This window comes from Coturnix japonica, chromosome 2 (genome assembly GCF_001577835.2).
Source record: "Coturnix japonica isolate 7356 chromosome 2, Coturnix japonica 2.1, whole genome shotgun sequence".
NCBI classification, from domain to species: domain Eukaryota; kingdom Metazoa; phylum Chordata; class Aves; order Galliformes; family Phasianidae; genus Coturnix; species Coturnix japonica.
Genome location: NC_029517.1, coordinates 131,242,292 through 131,264,605, shown reverse-complemented (window position 1 = coordinate 131,264,605; position 22,314 = coordinate 131,242,292). Strand labels below are relative to the sequence as shown.

Genomic DNA, 22,314 nt, shown 5'->3' with positions numbered 1-22,314 from the left:
TATTTGTAATACCATAAAAGAGTGTTTAAGATCAAATGACAGTACTTGTAAAAATATTTGGATGAGTAAAGAGAGAGATGCCTTGGAATGATTCTTAAATTGAAAGCTTCCTATAGTATTAATAATCCAATAAATGTCTCTGGTGAATTTCTTAATCATCTAAATTAAAAAGGGCTTTGTATTCAATGCTCAGAAACAAGACCTGAGATGTTCTTTTGGACTTATCCAGGTGCTAGAAGCTGCACTGATTGTCAGTGGGATGCACGCAGGTTACTAGGATAAAATCTGTCTCCACTGTAGGCAGCTTTTGTCTGGTGCTGTCCTGTTAACTGCTTGGCTTAGTGGCAGGGCATGAGGATGAGATGCTCTGGATGGCACAGCTGTAGCTGGAGCCTAGGAAGAGTAAAGGAGGAGTCCACTAGGACATCAGGGCAACAAAGTCACCCAAATACAAATGAAACCCCAGATGTGATGGTAAAGACCAGAGTGCCTTTGATTTATTTGCTTCAGGTTTTCTCTTAGTGTTTATGTCAGCAAGGCAGACCTGGGCATGCATTAGACTCATATTTTAATGAAGAAATTCATTTTCACTTGTATTATATTAATGATTGGATGTTTCAAAGGGCATGAGAGTGAAACAGGAATGAATCTTCCTCTCTGACATGTATTCTTTATTCCTGTGTTGCATATTGAACTAGAAATATCAGGATCTGGGAGTCTTAAATCATGGCATCAGCTCTGATTGTTTTTGTTAAGGGTATGCCTTTACCAGCAGTCACAGCAGCTATTCTGTCAGTCCTTTAAAAATGGTATATGCTGAAGCACCGTTCCATTTACTGCCCTTTTTTGACCCCAAAGGGGGAAAATTGAGAGATTCATGTAACAAATTACATTGCTTGGACCAACTGTGTTCCATATAGGGTAGAGATCTTCCTGTTCTGTGGTTGAGGTGCATAGGTAAAGCTGGTCCTTGTAAATGCATGTCATTCATACTTTGGCTGTAACAGGTAAAAGACACCCTTAAGGAAGCCCCAGTGCTTAGTTGTCCTGTGTTAGAAATTCTCAGATCAACACAAGGCTTAAGGGAGGTGGACGTCAGTGACTTGCTCACCAAGCAGATCTGTTTTGTGAGAAGGGACTGCTCTCTTGAGTTGGCTGCATTTCAAAAAGTATGTTTAGAGGATATTGAAAATCAGGCCCATCCTTGAATTGGCCTGTGGAAATTGTCTTCTTCATTCCCATAAGTGTGATCAGAGGTTGCTTTATAAATAGGTAATGAAGGTCACCGTTGCTGTCCCAGCCAAGCTTTTTACCTTGCCTTGTTTTCTTCATGAGATCCTATTGCAGAAGCAGTGCTCCTTAGTGAAGCAGACCAAGTTCTGTATATAATCAGTTTGTTCTTAATACTTTGGATGACCAAATAAAGAGATTTTATTCATTTATGATGATAGAACCCTATCTTCAGACTTCATCATTAAGTAAGGTGTCCAAAACGTATGTTGTATCATAATGCTCCCAGGCAGCTGGAGGCTCCCTTGATCAAGCACTTGTGGTAGGTGATGCTGGCTTCTGCCAGACACCCATCCAGCCACTCTCTGAACATGATGGGAAGAAAAGTACCTCTGCCCATGAGCTTTATCACCTGTGCCACTGAGTGGGTACAGTTTGGATTATAGTTAAATTTGAGGTGAATAAAGAAATACATCCATCATTGTAAAAGGACCATGGTGACAATCATGAAATGGAAACACGGATCAACAAAAAAAAGGGATTCTGTACACCTTCTCAAGACAACTCTCAATAAAAGTGATTTTGAGTTGATTTTTCATTCATTCCTGGCTGTATCCTCCATCTCTTTTATATCCTACAGCCTGAAGATTGTTTTACAAATGTTTCCTGTTTACAGGGAGACTTGAGTGTCCTTTTCCCTATGCTCTGACATGCCTTAATTCTAAATATTCCTAGCTTGCATGCCGGGCATATGCATGTGTTGATCATTTCTAAATGTCTTCCTTATTTTCAGGACATCTCACTAGATTATATACTGTCGGTGATTTCAGAGCAAGGAATCATATGGGAATCATAAGATGGTTTGGGTTAGAAGGGACCTTTAAGATTATCTCGTTCCAGCCCCCCTGCTGTAGGCAGGGACACCTCCCTCTAGACCAGGTTGTTTGAATCCTGCAGCTTCTTTTGCAGCATGTTGTGTGGAGCTCCCAGTAAATTTTTATCACATCCCTATATGAACCTTGATTACAGGCAGCCAAATTACTTACTTAAAATTTGTGGGAAACATATATTTTTTAACCAGATGAATCCCTTCTAAAGCTTTGGAACAATTTAGAGTTGAATACTTTAGCACTTGATTTGAGAAGGACTTGAGTCCTTTACCTTGAGCAAGCCCCCCTGTCTTGTGGGATCTGTAGGATGTGGCTCTCTGCTGCTGCTTTCCCTGGAGCTGTGAGGTCTGTACAGGGATTTCATGCAAAGGAGAAGGCTGGAGGTCACACCTATGGCTGTGGCAGGTCATGTGCTGTCATCGCCTCACAGAGGACACCCTTCTTGCTGTTTGTTTTGGTTCTGTCTGTATTTTGTACAACATTTGAAGACTCTCTGTAGTTGTGATGAAGTCTTTGATATTATTTGTCTTTATCCGTTTAATTCTCTTTCTTGTTTTTCAGATATGAGCTGAGAATTCGATACCTGCCCAAAGGGTTTCTAAACCAGTTCACTGAGGACAAACCAACTTTAAATTTTTTCTATCAGCAGGTATATTCAGTTATCAGTAACGTTCTGTTGTGCTGCCATCTGTCTGGAAGATTCTTGCTTTGTTTATGTGCATGATGTAGTGTTGCAGAAGCAAGAAGTTCATAAAATTTAAGGTTTATATATAAAGTAAAAAAGGGAACCATAAATGCTGGCTTAAGCACCTAAATATCCATTTTATGCTCATAAAAAGTTGAGTTGGCTTAGACTGGGAAGCGCACTGTAAACTGGGGAGTTATCTTTCAGAACAGCCCCTTGAGGTATATATATGTATTTTCCTTATTTCCCTGTATTTTCCTTTTTCTCATACATGTAAAGATATGTTTTATTTGCAAACAGTGGCACTACAATCTAAAGCATCTTCTCGTATATGCCTCGCTGTTTCTTTCAGTGAGGAATTGAAAGTGTCAGAGCAGCACTTACAGCACTTTTTGACAAAGATACTCTTAATAAACTTGGAGGAATCAGATACAAGTGTCTGAAGGTAGCGAGAAGGCTTATGAAGATATATAGGAACTGATATGCAAAGAAGACAGCTGAGTCTATCTGATGATGCCGCAAATCCCAGTTTTATTGTAGAACGAATATCAGAGGTTCTTGTCTCCTTTCTCTGCACATCTTACAAGTACTTTCTCTTACCCTCTCTTCTCTGTGCTGTCACGAAGCATTTCTAAATGCTGTTCTTAAAAAGTCACTACTCTTCTTTATGGGGTCCTACAAGGTATTAGGGTCTGTGTTGTCATGGAAATGGAATGCATAAGTTTCAGAGCTTGTACACTGTTCCTGGCTCTGTAATTCTTACTTGGCTTCTTGGGTAAATCAGTACAATTACATCTACCTTGTAATATAACCTCAACTGGCTTATAAATGAAAGCAGGAAAAGGTTTTGAGAAATAATGCCATGGAAATAATGGAAATAATCTTCCATTTTCAATGTCTCGTTGTCATTGGTGCATTTTAGACTTTTTTGCTAACCACAGCTCATCCTTTGCAGTCAGTGTGCAGTCAGGTACAGCATGTTGTATATAGGCAAGAACAGTGAAATGCACGTATAAATCATATATGCATACACAGATATCATTGTTATTTCTGCACAGAAATAACAACGTTAGAGATAATGAGCATAGAACGCAGTTACAGAATTTAAATCAAGCAAACAAAAGCAGTAACAACTATAGATTCAAACTGGCTGTTTTTGGATGTGAAAGTCAACTGTGTTCTTGTGTTCTGTGCTCTACATGAGAAAAAAGATTTGGAGGGCCAGGTGCTAAATCTTTGTTTTCAAGATGTGTCTGAGGACCCCTGACTGTCCTAATGACATCTAAACACATGTCGTCTGGCTGATTAAAAATGTACGGCGTCATATTAAGGAGGACTTGGGGAAGGAAAGTGTGTGCGGTGATTTGGTCACCTGTGAAACATCAGTAGATTTTGGAATTGGTGAAATGATTCTCCTGAGGTTTAATTGCGGAGCAGCATCGTGTTGTTGAAAAGCTGAAAGTTTGGGTAAGATTGAATCCCCGATTTGGTGACCCGTCATCTTTCACAGAAGCACAGAACATCAGTAGGAATAGTGAAATATTACCTTAGTCACTGTCAGCAGGCATGTTTTATTCATGCAGTTAAACCCAGCCATCGTTAACAGGCTGTTGAATTGAAAACTGGCACACACTTATAACTCCACATGCATGACTACTCCTATTTACTTCAATATGTGCATTGTCCTGTATGAATCTATGCAAACATGCAAGTCTTCTCTTGTTTATTGTTATTATTGTCATATTAAGCTTGTACTTAATATGTGCTTTTTTTTTCTTTTTCCCCTTGGTTTTGACTATTTGAAGGATGCTGTGACCTTTCTTTGTCTTACACATTCTTTGTTGAAGGAGTCAGGAACCTGAGACCAGAGCAGTCTGCAGTTTGCAATCAGTGGCAGCCATTCAGCCAGCTGCAGTGGGCGTAATCACTTCTAATTGGGAGTATAAAAGCAGGGCACTTAATGAGACCTTTTGTAGGAGTGCCTCTGGTCTGCAAGCTGTACAGCAAATGGTTCAAATCAATATGTGGGGGGAAGCTTTGCAACTTGTTTGTAAAGTCAGAATTACAAACCCATGCAGCCATATGAACACTGATACCACAGTTCGTCAGTGCATCTTTATCAGGCAGCTCAGCATTGAGACTGAAAATAGAGAAGAGTGATGTTATGGTCACGTTCAGGACTCACCATCTTGTTTCCTACTTGAGAGTCCTGTTCAAAAGAATCGTGATAGAATTTAACCCTTTTTTGCTGATCTGCTCAGAAGGTGGCAAAGGTAATGGAGTGCAGGTGTGTGGTGATCTCTTATCTCTTTTTTATTAAGTAGAAGAACGTTTGGTTGGTGATACTGCACAGACTGTATTGCTCCCTTGGGTACTGCTTGCAATTTCACACAAAATTAGGCAAATGGGGTTGCACTTAGTGGTGTTTGCAGAGCCTGCATACACTTACTGTGTTGCCTTCACAGGTGTGTGACAAGAGCCTGCGCACATTTATCCTTGAATAACGTGAGCTTGTTAGTAATTGGAGATGGTTTATGCCTTGATGAAAAGGCAATAAGCATCTGCATGGGAGTGGGGGGTAACCAACTCTTGGGCCTCAGCTGTTCCTTTATTGCTATCCTGTGCCTTGAGCAGGAGATTTCAGAAGTAACTTTTGGGGTTTTTAGATCACAAAGAAGGAAGAAAGGTCAGTTTTATCAATATAGAATTTTTCTCTGTGCTGCCTCTTCTTGCTTTTGTATACTTCCAGCTTCAGTCCGTTAATCTACTAAAGGAGACTTTTGTTCATGTTCAGGTTTTACCACTTCAATGAGACAAGGTTTATGTAACGCAGGAGGAGGAATTGCAAGTGGGGAGAGAATGAGCTTGAAGTTAGGGCAGGTAAATGATGTTCTGGGAAAAACTGAGCTGAATTCTGCCTGTAGACATCCCATGTTTTCACAGGCCAGTACAGTGCAGGTGTATTTTCATTAGAAATTGTTTCCTTTTAAAAAAATAAAATAAAGAAGTTTTGTGTGCTAAACTAAAATGAGACCAAGTTTCTGGTAGGCAGTGGGACTTTTGTTCTGTTTCTGTGAAGATAACAGCGGGTAAAATGGATTTCCATAAATGAAAATTCACTCCTGTTTTGTGCTAGAGAAATATATCACGCTAATGAAATACCTTTTTTATAACACTGTCCCTGAACACGTAGGAAGTTATAAGTCGCAGCAAGTAATATAATGATGATTTAAGTTTTATAAGGCTTCAGTGCTTGAGATATAATTCGAAGTACAGGCTGGGAATTAGACTCTTTAACCTAATTAAATAACAACGTCTCTTATTGCTGTAATAAAAATAGGAGTCCTAAAGCAAATGACTTTGGTAGTTAAAGCTTTGAAGAAAATCAAGGACACAGGAGGAAAAGCATGTGTTCTTCCTGATATTTGCAGCCTATGAGAAATAAAATCCTTCAAGAAGAGTTGATGGCTGACACACAAACTGTGCCCTGAAGGGAAATGGTAATAAATGTAAGAATTGCAGCTGCTTAAAAAGTGAAAAAATACATTGAACTGAGCATCACCTGTCTGTTTTTTACAGCTTCCAAAAGTAATTAAGAGTGAGGTACCCTTTGTAGGGGTCATTTCTTGAAAGGGCCGAAATTCACAGTTCCTCACACAGTTCTGTTTTTAACTACAAACCTTTCTTTACAGCTTCAGAACTGTGCTGATGTTCTTGGAGATGATGCTCTGTGTGCAGTTGTGTCACTGCTTCAGTATCTTCCAAACGCTGTGTGTCACACAGTGCTTCCTGCAAGCAGTGCTCTGTGCCAGGAATTTAAAGCATACTGGTGTTCCCAAATACTTCTTCCATAATCAGACCTGGTCCAAAGGAAAGCAGCTGCTTTGGTTTCTAAGTTCCCACCTGCCAGCAGAAGTGGTGAAAATAGTGCTTGTGGGTTTTCTTTCAGCCACGTGTGAATGACTGTTAACTCAAGATCATAAGTGTGAAATACTCAGCAGAAGTTTTCCATGTATCAATGCCTGCGTTGTCCTGATGAGTGTGTAACATACGTCAGGGAAGCAGAATGCAAATCACATTGATCCTTGGACTCATTTGATCTGGAAAAGCAAAGCCCTGTGTCAGAAAGAGTATAAAATTAGCTGCTAGCAAGGCATGCTTAGTAGGTTGAGCACTATATGGTTCCCAAGTGTATAGTCCTACTTTGTGGAGGATGTAAGAGGCAGCAGTGTATATTGCAGTGACATCTGGAGATCAGCTCACTCTGACAGAAGGGATCGTTTTTAGCCATTCTGTCCCAAACAAAGCCTTGCCAGAAGTTGATTTTTTTCTCCCTATCTCTAATGCCCTTATTATTAACATAGGAGCTTCCAAAATTAGAGATGTCAAAGATCACCTCCAGATAATGTAGGGAATGTGACCTCGGAAGATGGAGAGGAGGAGCAGCTGAGGGCAGATGGCAAATTAATGTTATTCCAATACTGAATATGTGCTTTTAACTCCACAAAAAAAAGCTGAAGCCTTAATTTTCCCTCAATGTAGATTTAGTTCCTATAATGTGTCTCATATTATCAGATGGGTAAATAAGGGCAGAGAGCTACCACATGTGTTTTCCTGCTGTGCATGTTTTAATTGTCTCCGTTTTGATCATTAAGGTGGCTCCTAAAAATGCTGAAGTTAGAAGCGTGCTTTGAGCTTTTGTGCTTGTGGTGCTTCATTCCAAGCAGGAGAGGAATGGATCTTGTAGGGTAAATTCTGCATAAGATCTGTGAAGCGATGGCGGTGTGGGTTGGGACCTTACTGCTGTAGGGCTACAGCAGTCTGTTCAACTCTGCAGAACAGGTTACAGCGTAAAGCATAGGATATTTGAGAGGATTATGTTTGGTAGGAAGGGCTGTAACGTGGATCGTGGTGGATTTGTATACAGTATCTGTAGTAAGTAGAAAGCAAAATGCAGCCTGAACGTATGCATAGAGTAATTTTATTGATTTCAAAGGTGAAGTTTTGGGGAAAAGAAATGTGATTAAATCATTGTCTCGGTCAGTTAACTGCTTGCCTTTCAGAGTGATGCATTGGGACACCTTGGGATTTCTTTAGGAGGAAGTTTTTCACCCAGAGGGTGGTGACGTGCTGGAACAGGTTGCCCAAGGAGGCTGTGAATACCCCATCCCTGGAGGCATTCAAGGCCAGGCTGGATGTGGCTCTGGGCAGCCTGGTCTGGTGGCTGGCAACCCTGCACGTAGCAGGGGGGTTGAAACTGTGGATGATCTTTGTGGTCCTTTTCAACCCAGGCCATTCTGTGATTCTATGACACCTGGACTTGAACACCTTCAGACAGGAGAAGCTTGTGTCGGGTGCTAGAACACACCTGAGCTGATAAACAGGAGAGCAAATGAGTACTGTAAACTGAGGAGGGGGAAGACGAGAGTTGTATTTGCTAACATAAATGTGAGAAATCAACCATCAGTTTTGAATATAGGAGAGAGAAAAAACACCATTTGAAAACATGTGGATGGAGCACACTGTGTAAGGAGAAAGTGCCAAAGTGTAAAGCTTTGTCTTGTTAGGTCACTTGAATGGCGATTCTTCTGCAGCTTAGTAAATAGGAGTTCAGAAGGCTTGTTGTTTGCTTGTCTAAATTGCTGTGTTGTATCAGAGTTTCCTTTTGATTCAGTTTTTAACTCTTCAGAGAGTCCTTCCGCTGCTGCAGTCCTGTTTAAATGCAGTTGAAAGAGATGCCCATATGGAAAAAAAATAAAAATCAGACCTGTAAGTTGTGTAAGTAGGTCACAGATAGTGGAAGGAAAGCAGGAGAAATAGATTGCTTATTTTTAAACTGTCCTCCTGAAAAATTGGATATAATCCTGTGGGAAATTCCTTGGTAACATTAAATTAGATGGGAAAGCCAGCACAGGGGCTAATATTGGTACTGAGACACCATTTGATAGAATTGTTGCTAAAGAATTTCCACGGTGTTATATCAGTTTAAACCAAAATGTGTTTTTGAGGCAGAGTAAGAAGGCTTTTTTAAATCCCTGAACTCACGGGAAGAACTTGGTGCTCAGTTCAAAATGATTTCACTCTTCTTCTTAATAAAGAAATTCAAATCCTATGTTGTGTTTTTGTGAACTACGCTGGCAGGACAGCTCATCAGCCAAGTGAGTGCTGATCTGAAGTACTACAGCTGCACTAAAAAGAACTTGTGTGCAGAAAAATGAAGCAGATGGCTTTCTGAAAGTAGCAGCTGGTATACAAAATACGAGGCCCGTGATAGATTTCGTCTTAGATCATGTGTTCTAGCGTAGGGCTATTCTCCGATTTCTTCATCTTCACAAACGCGGGCTTTCCCCTGTCTCCAGTTTTAATTTTAAATGGTACCAGCTGGAACCATTCATAGCTGGCCATTGAGATGGCTGTCAGAGTGCTCGTTATTTCTTAGTGAATTTTGAGAAGTTACAAGTTAGATGTATCAGCAATTTGTCCTTTCAAGGAAAAGAAGAAATATTTTAAAAGTCTGACATCAGAAGGGAAACTGGTGCAGTGCAACCGGGCTTTTGTTTGCGTGCAGGTCTTCCTTGTGGAAAAAGCTTATTCGTTCATGGGTCACCTCCTTTTCTTATGCTTTAACAGAATCTCTAAACTTTTATTGTTCAAAGACTTGAGACATTACAAATACTTTTGTTCTGGCCAACCAGTGATGAATAGTGATGAAAAACATGCCTTGGAGAGAACAGGAGGTAAATACTGCTTAAAAAAGGGTATGAATATGTCAACATAATATATCGTGGCATAGATTTTTTTTTTGGACTTTGACATTCTTTCAACCTAAACCATTCTATGATGCTTGTATTTAAATGTTAGTTTCCTATCTAACCATACATTTTTTGTACAAGCAGCGCATGTTGTGGGCTGGCAGTCTTGTTCCACATTTTGTCAAGGCAGTGAAAGATACTTTTCCTACCTCTGAGAAGCGCATTTCTGCTTGGCATTGATAGTTTTCATATACTGCATCCCTTAGGTGTAGTAGTCTGTAGTTGCCACATGTGTCAGCAGTTAAGGCTCTGTGCTTATTCAGAATAAGCCCTTATTTTCTGTTAAACAGATGAAAAAGTTTCTCAATTTTCATTATCTGTATTAACATCAAGAATAACAAAAGCCATAATTAAGCAAACACAGAAGGAAAACCATTCAGTTGTCTTATGACAGCACACTTAATTGCCATTGAATTATCTCCTGCGTCTCTTCCATTTAATATTTGCTCAGGCTTTTTCCTTGATGTTATGCAACTCGTGCTAAAACCTGCAAAATTCATATCTTGATGTGAGCTTGATTGGTTCATTCGTTGGCCTGACAAAATGGGCAAAGGAAAATAAGAAAAGTTCTTATTGGTACTGTGGGAGCAGAAATTGAATCTGCTGTTTTCTTAAACCTACTGAAATTTAGAGAAGAATGTGTGCAGGCAGGTGTTGGGGGAAAAAAAAAGCATCGTAGAATTAATTACATCCACTTATTAACATTTTCTATTCATAATAGAGCATCGTTCCATCTAATTGGACCACCGGATTATGACCACAGGCTTCCTGAAGCTCATAATGTCTTTGTGTACCTGCCAAAGCTGAAAAATAAAACAGTCAGATGGATATTGCACTACTTTATGATAATGAAGTGCAGCTATTCATTTTTATGAGGGGATGTCATGACTGATTTTTCAAATTCTCCCAAATTGTTGCCATCCTGGAGGGCTTTAGAGTTATTTCAGTCCAGTTGTGGTGCCTGTAGTTGCAAATTTGAACTGGGAGAATGTGAGTGGAGTTTGTGGAAGCTCACAAGCCAGAGGGCAAGGGGAAAGAAAACTTGAAATATTTGGTTAGTGTTGCTTATTTGTTTATGGAATAGTAGTTACTTGAGGCTCTGCAGCATTTTCACATCTGTTTGCATGATTCCGATTATGTTCTTAAGCTCTTTAGTTTAGCAAATGAATTATTTCAGTACTGGGATCCATGAGGCAATGAACTGTGAAGATAAGTAAAAATTTGATCATGATAGACCAGCGGCCTCAAATGAGCAGTGTCTGCAAGGGGAAATTTTACATATCAGTACTGAGAGAATGCTTTGCTGCAGGCAGATACTTTATGGTTTATGGATACCTGAAGGAAAGGGTAGATAACGGCTCTGTGAAATGTTCTGGTGTTGCAGTATTATTGAAATGATTCCAAAGTGGGTGTGTATTTTACTGTAAAAAATAAATAATAATAAGTGAATTGGCCAGTGGGTATTTGATCTGAACAGAAGTAAGGTGTATTAGGTAAGGTGTTCTATGAGCAAGTATTTTAGCTTCTTCTGGGAAGTGATTTGGGCTTATCCATAGCGATTAATGCCTGGACAAGGTAGGAGTAGAAAATGAAAGCTTATATTGAAAGTACAATTCAGGTGCATTAAAACTCTGTATGAGTGATGTAAAAAGTAATTTGGTTGTAGTTAATTTTAACTTCATTTCTGGAGTGTAAGCATCCACATAGGAACTGAATTCACTCGAAGTTCACACTTATTCTCTTGGTTTTCATGTGTCCCCATACAGATCTGCAGAGAGTAACCAGTCCTCTGCTTACTCTCTGTGTGGGTACTGCAAGAGTCGTTTGTAACAATGCATTAACACAGGAGCCTGAAAATTTTGTTCTTGATTCATACACCCTGAGCTCAAATCTGTCAGTTTTAGTGCAGAGCAGAATTCATATTGCTGCAGATGAATTTCATATGTATTCTTTTGGTTTAAATGATTGCATTCTGCCATTTACAAAGATGTCCAGATGATACTTCTGACTCAAGTGGAACAAAACCTTGGTAATTGAAGAGAAATATTATACCACTGCAAACAGGTGCAGTTGTGCAGTACGATGATGAGTGAATGAATGTAAATAGATACTAAATGATACCTTAGAACATCCTGAGTTGGAAGGGACCAACAGGCATCCGGTCCAACACCAGGCTCCTCACAGGAACAACAGTGTTCCAACTATAAATCTGAGAGTGGTGCCCAAACACTCCTTGAACTCCAGCAGCTCAGGGCTGTGCCCGCTGCCCTGGACAGCCCGTTCCATGCCCACCGCCCTCTTCTGCAGACCTCTTTTGTGTCACTTCCAGGGGAGTACAAAACAATTTCCATATGTTTGCATTGCAAACTATGTGATGCTGAAGGATGCTTAGTTAAGTCTTTGACTTCTAATTAATGTATTTTGGAGTTGAGTGGAATTGGATTAAAAACTTAAGTGTTTTGTCACCATGTGAAAGGCAGTTTGTAGAGTTAAGTTTTTCAGCCCTAGTTTTTTCCTTGTCCTGTAACTAATGCATGCCTGTTTCTTTTGCTGTAGGTAAAAAATGACTATATGTTAGAAATAGCAGATCAAGTGGACCAGGAAATTGCTTTGAAACTAGGTTGCCTTGAAATCAGGTAAGCTGGCTGTTATTTATTTATTATTCAACATATTTCTGACAGAATATATACATTCATTTTGTAACTTGTTATAGTTCATGGATTTCTAGTCAATACATCTGAATATCAGATTTTTTGCTACAAAGTAGTTTGAACAAAAGATGGGTAGGCTGCACCCTACTCAATTTCTACTGATATTTACAGTTATCTTGCCTTTGTTGGATATATTCTTCATTTAAATAATCCAAAGATTTTTGGAGTAGAGTGAAGGACATTAAAAGAACAATTCATCTGTGCTGTTATTTAGCAAACAGTCCTGGAATTGCACATCTGTGAATCTTGCATCTAAACAGTGTTTAAGATAAGTACTGCTACCTTTTCTGTCTGCACTCACTCAATTTTAATATGCTGGTTTGAAATAATTACATCTTGTGATTCTTTTGGTGATTTTTGGTGTTCTTGTCAACTGTACAGACTGCTGGAAAATAAAGATAAGTTTATCAGGTTAATAGATCCTTGACGGACTACCCAGATCAGCTTTCTGAAGTTTTTGGTTTTTTGGGGTGGTTTTTATTTTGCTACTTTATGGAGAATTTTCTACCTGATACATTTGCTTTTCTTAATCATAGAAGCACCAAGGTTGGAAAAGACCTAAAAGATCATCCAGTCCAACTGTTCACCTATTACCAATAGCTCCCACTAAACCATGTCCCTCAACACAACATTCAGTCGTTCCTTGGCAGCTGCTGTCTTGCACAGGGAGACTAGAAAAGTAGTAAACTCAATAAGAAATTAGTGGGAAATGTAAACTTGTTACTGCGGAATAAAAGTGTCCTTTAAGCGGTAATTTTCCAAAATAAAACAGAACGTAGGTCTGTGTAATTGCCTGAGCGCCACAGGAAAACCCGATGTCCTTGCTGTTAAGTTTTGCTGGTAGGCACAGAGAAAACAAAAGTTCTTGTTGTGACTGCAGATAGTCATGCTGACAAAACTCCCAGTGCTTTATTTCAAAACATATAATGAAGATAATAATCCACAGTTATTTTGTCAGTCAAACTGTGCTTTCCAAGGCCCTCAGGGTGGCATGTCGTGGTTCTTCAGCACATTTTCACCTTGGTGTAGTACTGTGAGTAGGTGACTACTAAGACTTACACTGCAAGTGTTAGTGGCCCACATTGTCAGTAAAAAAAATGCTCCCAGCTTTATACTCCTTGTTATATTGTATTTCTGAACAAATGTTGTGAATGTCTCTTGCTTGAAACTTTTGGTTCTCACCATTCACAACTTGGTCAGGTTTTCCCTATTAACATGCATAGACATGAGTGCTGTAACAGAGGAGAGGGGGATACTGAAATAGGTGGAAAGGAGCTGCAGATCAACAGGTTGGATCACTTTTTTCAATAGCAGATAGATTAAAGTGGGTTGAAGTTCTTCTAATACCGTTATAGTCCCATGCGTTATCCAGTGTATTCAATTATTTTGTAAAATAGAAACCTGCTTGAGGTAGGTCAATAACATAAGAATATTTATACTTGAATTCATTCTGCAGATGGTTTATAATGTAAGTCTCCAAAAGATTTGACTTCATTTTTAGGCTGGGTCATCCAATAATTGTTGCTTTCAAATATTTTTCATGACTTCAGGAGATCCTACGGAGAGATGAGAGGCAATGCATTAGAAAAGAAATCCAATTATGAAGTGCTGGAGTAAGTATGGTGTTCAAGCATGGCATTTGAGATGCTTTTTATTCAGTAATTTTTAATTTCAGATCCTTAAAAGAAAGCTTCTGTTGTCATTTTTTATTTCATGGAGATTGTTGGGATTTTCAAGCCCATTGTTAAATAAGGATGATTAAACCAACTGAAGTGTAGAAGAAGGAAGAACACTTCCAACTCTGGTACAGGGGAGCACTGTGACCTGAACAAGTCATGAGCATGTTGTCATGTTGGAGAAAGAGTTTGAGACTTGCTGTGGTTAGAGTTTATATGTATTTCAGTAAGAACTTGAGGGAGGCGTGTTTAAGGTAGTATTTTGGCAGCTCTTGAACTACAGACATTAGTAATGTGATTAAGAACTTCAGAGACAAAGAGACAAAGAAGCGAAGTTCATAACAGATGATACACAGTATTAATTAAGGAATATAACAATTAAGAGCTCTGTAGGGCTTAACAGTATGGGGCCACTTCCATGTTAACATGGCGTCTCTTGCAATGCACGTATTTTCCAAATAGTAACTCTTCTGGCAGATTTAAACTTAATTACTACAGTGAAAGATGGAAGTAAAAGCATGAGTGTAAAACATAATGGCTTGATGCCGTGCCAGAGAAAAAGTAAAGGTTGAGTTGTACACTTCAAGGCTTCTTTGTTATTTTTTGTCTTATGGTTTTGGAAGGAAAATGTGTTTTGTGGGATTCATACAAATCTGAGAGAGAGATGAAGGATGAAAGAACCTTAAAGTGTCTGTAGATAATAATTTTAAGCTTGTAAGAGTCTGTGAAAAGTGCCAAAATTAATCGTTTGAACTTATCACCTTCATTATCCTATAAAGGTTTTCTCACACAAGTAATATTTATTTCTCAAGAGAGGCTTTTTGTTTTTCTCCCTTTTTTGTTGGTTGTAGCACTGATGAGGCACTTAACCAGCTGAGTGCAATTCTTGCATTGCTCTTTCTCACATTTGATGTGATTGCTCCTTGCCCGTCTTTGTCAGATGTCTATTTGATGCACATTCATCTTTGATCAAATTTTCATGCAAGACCAAATCTGGATGGGAAATGGGAGATAGAATCAAATTGTTCAGTAGTCTTTAATAGATGGGCCTTCATGTCATGAAAGAAGGTTTTCTTTTTCATAATAAACATGAAGCCTGTTAGCATAGAACAGTAAACCAGTAAACAAATGGGAGCGCACTGGCTATTAGTAAATGGTCTGGTTTATCCCCACTGGCTACTTGGTCTGGTATATCCCCATGCAGTGCAGCTGAGGAGGCGAGAGAAAGTTTGTAGGGTTGTGTGTTTAAAAAACAGTTGTTATGTTTGAATTTGTAGTGCCTGTTGGTAGATTTGGCATGAAATTTGAATGGTTGTTACGTTAAATTCTCCTGCAGTAAATACATATTCAGCGTAACCTAAGTGCTTTATTACTAGTTTTATTAAGTGTTACGTTTCATTATGCTCCGCATAAGAATTTCCTCCAAATTTACTGCATTCAAATCAGTTCAAAAACGAGTCTCCTATTCCTTTTACCCACAGCAGCAGCAGAATGGCAGCCATGTGCTGCAGTGCCATTGAGATGAGTAATACTGGAGTGATGGAGGGTGCCTCGTTTTGAAAGCACCATTTCTCTCCAAAATGCCTAATGTTAAACTAATATATTCCTTGTCAAAATGTCTTTGCATGTTATTTAGATGGTAATAGTGTGTTAGACTTATTTAACTGTGGGATGATAAACCACGTATAATTTGCATTTGAGAAGAAATGCATCAAAGGAATTAACATTTATGAAAGTTTTATCGTCTTTCAGCTTACTGTCATCGCACAGATGCCAACGTTCGCTGCTGCACATGAACATTCTGCTCCTCTTGGTTCAGGGTGTTTTTAGTGTATTTTGTAAAATTGAATACTGTTTGTCTTGAGAGAACTTTAAAAATAACCCTGTTTCGTTATTTTGAGCAAGTTTTTTTAATATTAACTTCAATTTTGGCTTTCCTCTTGTGTGACTAGGTAGCAGCGGATCCATGCTGTATTTCTCAAGCTGGCTAACAGCCTTTCTTGCTTTGCCAAATGTGAAAATTCCAGTTGTGTTTCTGTTTCTACAAAGCATGCTATTGTGGGAAGCGTTCTCACTTATTTGAGAAGCAGCAGAGACTGTTTAAAGAGATTGTAACCACTTGATTAAATTTATTCCTTTTTTTAAGGGAAGAAGTTGCCATTAATACCTTTGAGAGGCAAAGATGTACATCTTTCCTAATGACATTTTTCTTTCAGTTTTTCCTTTTCCTCTTGTGGATGTTCTGTGAATGTCTATACAACAAGCCTCTGGTCATTGCAGCGCTTAATGCACCTGGCTGCATAATGATCCCTTTTGGCAGTAATTCCCCAGGCAGTTTCCCTGGCTTGTGCTGAGACACCTAAACCTCAAAAAAACCCCTCTTTGTAAGTCTGAAGAATTGCACTTGATGCGATTTAGTTTCCAGAAGCCATGCTCACAAAAAGAAAGAACTGGGATCCTGACTTGTGGATGGAAGAAGCAAGATCATTTGCAATGAAAAACTGAGAAATCTGATGCCAGGTGTTCAATGAGAGGATAAAGTGAGAGTAGAAATTAAAAATAATTAATTATAGTGTCATGTTTGGTTAAACAGTATCAGAAGGACTGTGAGCACAAATAGTAATTCTGCTCTTTGCTGTAGAGTGGCTATAGTTGGTGTATGAATGGCGTCACATTTGGTAATCTGAGAACTGTCAAAGACTTTACAGTGAAAATACTTTGCTGTATTACATATGTTAATTTTAAAATATACGAGGCACCCTAAAGAACAGTATTCTAATATCTGCCACTTTTTGAAATTATTATTAAAAACTTGTGCTCTTTTTTTTTTTTTCCAGAAAAGATGTCGGTTTAAGACGATTTTTTCCGAAGAGTTTGCTGGATTCAGTGAAGGTAATTATAGTTCCAATCACTATATAAAAAGCAAGCAAAAAATTTTTCAGAAATTTGAAGATTACGTGATTGGTTTTTAGTGTAGAGCTGCACGTGAATTAGTGTGCAGTTATTGTCTTGCTGAAGAAGATATCAAAACTGCCTGTCAAATTGGTAGGACATAAGTCTCCATAGTTCAAGTAGAGGCATGCAACTGGAAGAACCAAGCCAGTGATTTACATGTCCTTGTTGAGCTGATGTGAGCAAAGTACCTCTCTAACCTTGCAGACAAAAGCTTAAAACAAGCCTTCAGATCTTCTTCTACCAAATAACCTTTTTTTTTCTTAAAAGAGAAACGAGGCTTCTGGAGAAGGAGGATGGGGATGTATAAGAAAAAGAAAAGCATATTTTTAGTGTCAGCTTGATGAAGCAAATTCTGCCTTTCATGCTGAAGACTTTAGCCAGCTCATTGAAGGAAGATTTCCAGCCATTTCCATTTATGTTAATCCTAGTTGGGACTATAAGCGTTAGTCAGATCTCACTTCCATTGAATTCCATATGTTCCCAGAGTAAAAAATGCAAATTTTCCTGGCATACCCTAAAAAAGGGGGGGGTTAAGAATGGTCTCCAAGTAGTGTTACAGCTGTAGTCTAGATATGAATATCGCGGTAAAATACATCTGCTGTTCGTACATGCAAATGTAAATTATAAATTGTTGTTTTAGAACTCGTTGTGGTAAGCAGTGATGGTTTTATAGGGGAGTTACAAATAGAATTTTGCTTCAGATTTATGAAGATTATTCATTGTTATTTAAATGGTAGGATAAACAGCAAAGGTCTGTCATGAATGGATTTTGTTTCAAAAGAATTGTGAAAATCAGAAACTAATGAAGTCAAGTGGATTTTAAGTAATCCGTCTGCATTTTAATTTAAGCAATTATCTGGAACCGCTAAAGGGAGAAATTGTGGTGAAAGGCTCCAGACATAAATGACTGAATAAATGCTTCAGAAAATAATATTAGGGAGCCAGAAAACTGACAAAGGAAATTGCTCTTCAGAAATTATGAAATGAATGGTTGGAAGGAGTAGCAGGAATTGCCATGAGGTGAAGCTGTGTAGAAACTTGTGCAGACGTGAAGAAATGTTGGAGAAAAACAAGGGGAGGAAAAATGAGTCTGATAATAATTTTTATTAACAAAAGTGATATCCCTATTAAAAATAAGTTAGAATTAGTTCAAATAATTACTCGCGTCCTTCAGTTTGTGAAGAGCAATAGTTTTGAACTGGCGGCAAAGGGAGGGCTCCTGTTGGCCATTAAGTATAAAAACAAGTGTTTTTCACTAGTAGTGAGGTAAAACTTGCAGTGCTTTGCAGTATTGATGAAATTGGTTGATCTACACATTTAGAAGATGACTCTTCAAGTCATTTACAGATACTTACTGCAGATATATTATGAGATATTTCTTGTAAAAATCTCTGTATGCATGAAGTCAAGCTAATGTTGCAGTAATCCAGCAAAGCAGATAATGGGCAGAATAAAGTATTTTTCAACAACTGTATCTGAAGTACTTGGGACAATTTCAGTGCAGCAGATTTTTTTACCTACTGTGGTGTCACGCTTCTAGTATTTGCCAGGTGTCCAGGTAAAGCTAAGATCTTAAGTTCCCTTAACTTCAGTTTTCTCTATCAGAAAGATAACTTTCACTTTTGGGAATGGCTTTAAGCTCAAGGGAGGGAAGATTTAGGTTGGATATCAACCATTCTGTGATTCCACTACATAGGAAATGATATGGAGACACAGAAGGGTTTGTTATGCCGGAGTGTTAACAACTGTGGCTGTAGTGAGACATCGTATCTGGTAGAAGGTTCTGCTAAACTGGCAGATTAATTCGAAATTACAACAAAACAGCAGATTTCTTTATTTTATAACATAAAGCTTATGTGTTAAGAGTTTTCTCAGCCCACATATGTGTCATTCCAAAGCTGATCATTGTTTTGTATGGGAATATGCAATACCGTTTGATTGTTGCTATTACACTCTTCTCTCAGAGCTAGTTTTGGGAAAAAAATTGTCTATTTAGAGTTCTGAATGTTCTTTCATGGTGTTGTAAAACTAAATGCCTGATTTGACTGGAAGTGCTAACACCAAAAGGATGTTTATTTTTGTGTAGTGCCCAGAGCCATTTTAGGCAATGTGAAAGAATGAAGAGCTTTAATGCTGTTACAATAGGACAGTCAGATATGTTTTGGTAGAGGAACAATAGTAATTCATGTCCTAGCCTTGACATATTGCAAAAATAAACATGGCTTCATTATTCTTGTAAGTTGGAAGATGGATTAGAAATATGTATTGCCAGAGGTAATGTTTATAAAGCATCCCATTCAGTCACTTCTGACACAGTCCAAGCTTTGGCCAGGAAAACAACAACAACAAAAAAAAAAAACAGTAGTTGTGCTTGTTTTGGTCATTTTGGCGCTCTGTGATGTGAGCAGTGATGGATCGGAGGAAGTTTTTCACCAAGGGGGTGGTGATGCACTGGAACAGGTTGCCCAAGGAGGTTGTGGATGCCCCATCCCTGGAGGCATTCAAGGCCAGGCTGGATATGGCTCTGGGCAGCCTGGTCTGCTGGTTGGCGACCCTGCACATAGCAAAAGGGTTGAAACTGGATGATCATTGTGATCCTTTTCAACCCAGGCCATTCTGTGATACTGTGATCTTACCAGACATTAAGGATCCAGTATGTTATGGATAGTCTGAAATGCAGAGCTGAAGATAAAGCTGTGGCTGAGTTAAGACTGGAAGAATGCGCCATCATTGATCAGGTGTGAAATAATTGACTGTCAAACATTTTCACACACAGGCAAAAACACTACGAAAATTAATCCAACAAACATTTCGACAGTTCGCCAACCTCAACAGAGAAGAAAGTATCTTGAAATTCTTTGAGATCCTCTCTCCAGTCTACAGATTTGACAAGGAATGCTTCAAGTGTGCTCTTGGTGTAAGTAGAGGAACGCTACTGTCACCAGGATACTGTTGAAGTTACAAGCTGCATTGGTTTTCTTAGTTCTACAGTTAAATGCTTGTTTAGTTTGCCCGTTGATGTAGAGAATAGAGTAGATAAATATTAAAAATCTAAATATAAAACATATTTATTGATTTTACTTGTGATTTTCACAGTTCACTGTTAAAAAGCAACGTTTATCAGTCTGATAAGAATTGCATTAAATATTATTAATTTTGTGATAACTGAGCAGTTATTAACCTGGTTTCCTGAGTAAATGAGACTTCTCAGTCTCTTCTGTTTGTAAATTTTTCTCTAATGCCTATTAATGTCTACCCATTTCCAACGAAGTTTGGGAAAGGCCTTTAAATGTCCAACTTTTGAAGAAATACTTGAATGGAAATTAGAATATGAACATCAGTGACCATGAGGAGAGAAGAGGAAATAAAGGAAATATATAGTTTTCATGCAGACATAAAATAGAACACATGGAAACTCATACTGAAACAGAACCCCAGGAAGCCTGTCATCAGAAGTTTTGCTACTTGAAGAGTTACTTCGTTTTAATATCTTACAATGTTTGAGGAGTGTAGAAGTTTCTAGAGATGAATTACTGAAAACTGTGTTGATAACACTGGCGGATAACGTTCCTTTAAATACACTGAAATTTGCCTTATCTTTCTCCTTCAATTTGAAGTCAAGCTGGATTATTTCAGTGGAGCTGGCAATTGGCCCAGAAGAAGGAATCAGCTACCTTACAGACAAGGGTGCAAATGTAAGTCTGTTTCTGTTTTCTTCTCTCTGTTTCTGACTTATCAGCCATGACCTGTTGTGACTTGAACTTCATGCAAAGAGGAATGACAAACGTAATGTCCGAGTCAGACTCAGAAGAGCTGGGAAATTCAACATGTAAAGCTATTCTTCAGACATTAACTCATGATTTGGGATGGTGAAAACACGATTGGGTTAAGTAGAGAGATTGTGTCAGCTGCTCCATTTGTTATCTTTTGTACCCACTGAAGTGCTTGCTTAGAGTTTGAAACCTTAGTGGTGACTTTTTAACAAGGGCAGATTATTCTAAAGTATTCCCCTCTTTCCTAGAGAGAATGTCTAAATTAAAAACTTGTTAGTCAGTGTGTAGTATTTGTGCCATCATTGAGGCTTATTTGTTTTAATTTGTGCTCTTAACAGCTTTCTTATTGCATGATGTTGGCTATTTTACAGTATTTATGGTGTAAGGTGCATCAGGAAAATGTTTGGGATCTTTACACTCACGATGCAAGTTGAGTTTATGTCCATCTTCTCTTAAGAGAGTCATTCAGAGGCAGTGAAACTTTAGAGAGCTAGATTCTGTAACCAGCTAAAAATGTGCATTTTACAACAGTGTGATGATCCGTAACTATGCTCTGAGTGCAGATACCATGTGGGTATCTGTTAAGGTTTTGGTTTTGACCTCCAGGAAGTTGTTTCCGATGTTCTTTAGAGTGTGCATAGAGTTACTCAACAGTGACCTCTGTAGGAAGCCTTGATACTTGGTTTCCTATGTAAGTATGTAAATGCAGAATAACAAAATTGAAAAGCCCGATGATTGTAGAAAGAGAAACAGGCTTCCAAAAGCATAATTCAAAGATCAAGATAAATATGTGCTTCAGGAGTAAACCCAAACTATTTCACTTTAATTTTGTCACTTTTTCAATTGTCTTCCTGCAGCCAACTCACCTGGCAGATTTTAATCAAGTACAAACTATTCAGTATTCAAACAGTGAAGACAAGGACAGAAAAGGGATGTTGCAACTGAAGATTGCTGGTGCACCTGAGGTATGATAGTTGGCAACTGTGATAAACTAGATTTCTTTGGTATTCCTTAAGTAGAAAAGTGAAGTTTGTATACTCTTAAATTTACAGTACTCTCTTTGTATATTGTGCTCATGTTCTGGCCTTTAACATTGTTCTGCATATTACTTCTGTCGGCCTAATTGAAAAATACGTTGTCCTAAAAGTGTACCTCGTGTTTAAGCTGAGGACAGCCAAGTGCATACAATGACTTCATCTATTGTTCAACTCTTCTTGCTCCTCCTATAGCTACAGCCATTGCTGTATTCATAAAATTTTGCATTGCAGGTATTCTGTGTAGTTGTTTGATTTTTCTTGTACTTTAAGGGGTCGAGGTAGTTGAGTGCCAAGCATTCATTATACTCACAAATGTCATTATGTGCTTTAGATTTAATTTGAAAATACTGGCTCTTAAGTGCAGCTGAGCAGTAGCCTGCTTATGTGTATGATGCTGTGCTCTGAAAAGGAAACTGAGCAATTTCGCTTCTATGAAAAGGGAAAATATGAAAGCAGCAAAATCTGTTTCTCTCATATTACGTGGAGAAAGAGTTGGAAGTGAAATCAAATCATTGCCTTGGTATACTGGAAAATAGTCACTGTGA

At 38.5% G+C, this 22,314-nt stretch overlaps 1 protein-coding gene across 13 annotated transcripts in view; it reads left to right on the top strand.

Annotated features, from left to right (window-relative positions):
- PTK2 (protein tyrosine kinase 2) overlaps positions 1 to 22,314 on the top strand; it is a 151,784-nt gene that overhangs the window by 71,268 nt on the left and 58,202 nt on the right. For all 13 annotated transcript variants that reach the window (XM_015856384.1, XM_015856385.1, XM_032442923.1 and 10 more), the window contains 7 exons: positions 2,682 to 2,769; positions 12,174 to 12,253; positions 13,879 to 13,941; positions 16,842 to 16,896; positions 19,736 to 19,876; positions 20,577 to 20,654; positions 21,590 to 21,697. In XM_015856384.1, the coding sequence (XP_015711870.1) occupies positions 2,682 to 2,769; positions 12,174 to 12,253; positions 13,879 to 13,941; positions 16,842 to 16,896; positions 19,736 to 19,876; positions 20,577 to 20,654; positions 21,590 to 21,697 (613 nt within the window). The remainder of the gene's footprint in view (positions 1 to 2,681; positions 2,770 to 12,173; positions 12,254 to 13,878; positions 13,942 to 16,841; positions 16,897 to 19,735; positions 19,877 to 20,576; positions 20,655 to 21,589; positions 21,698 to 22,314) is intronic.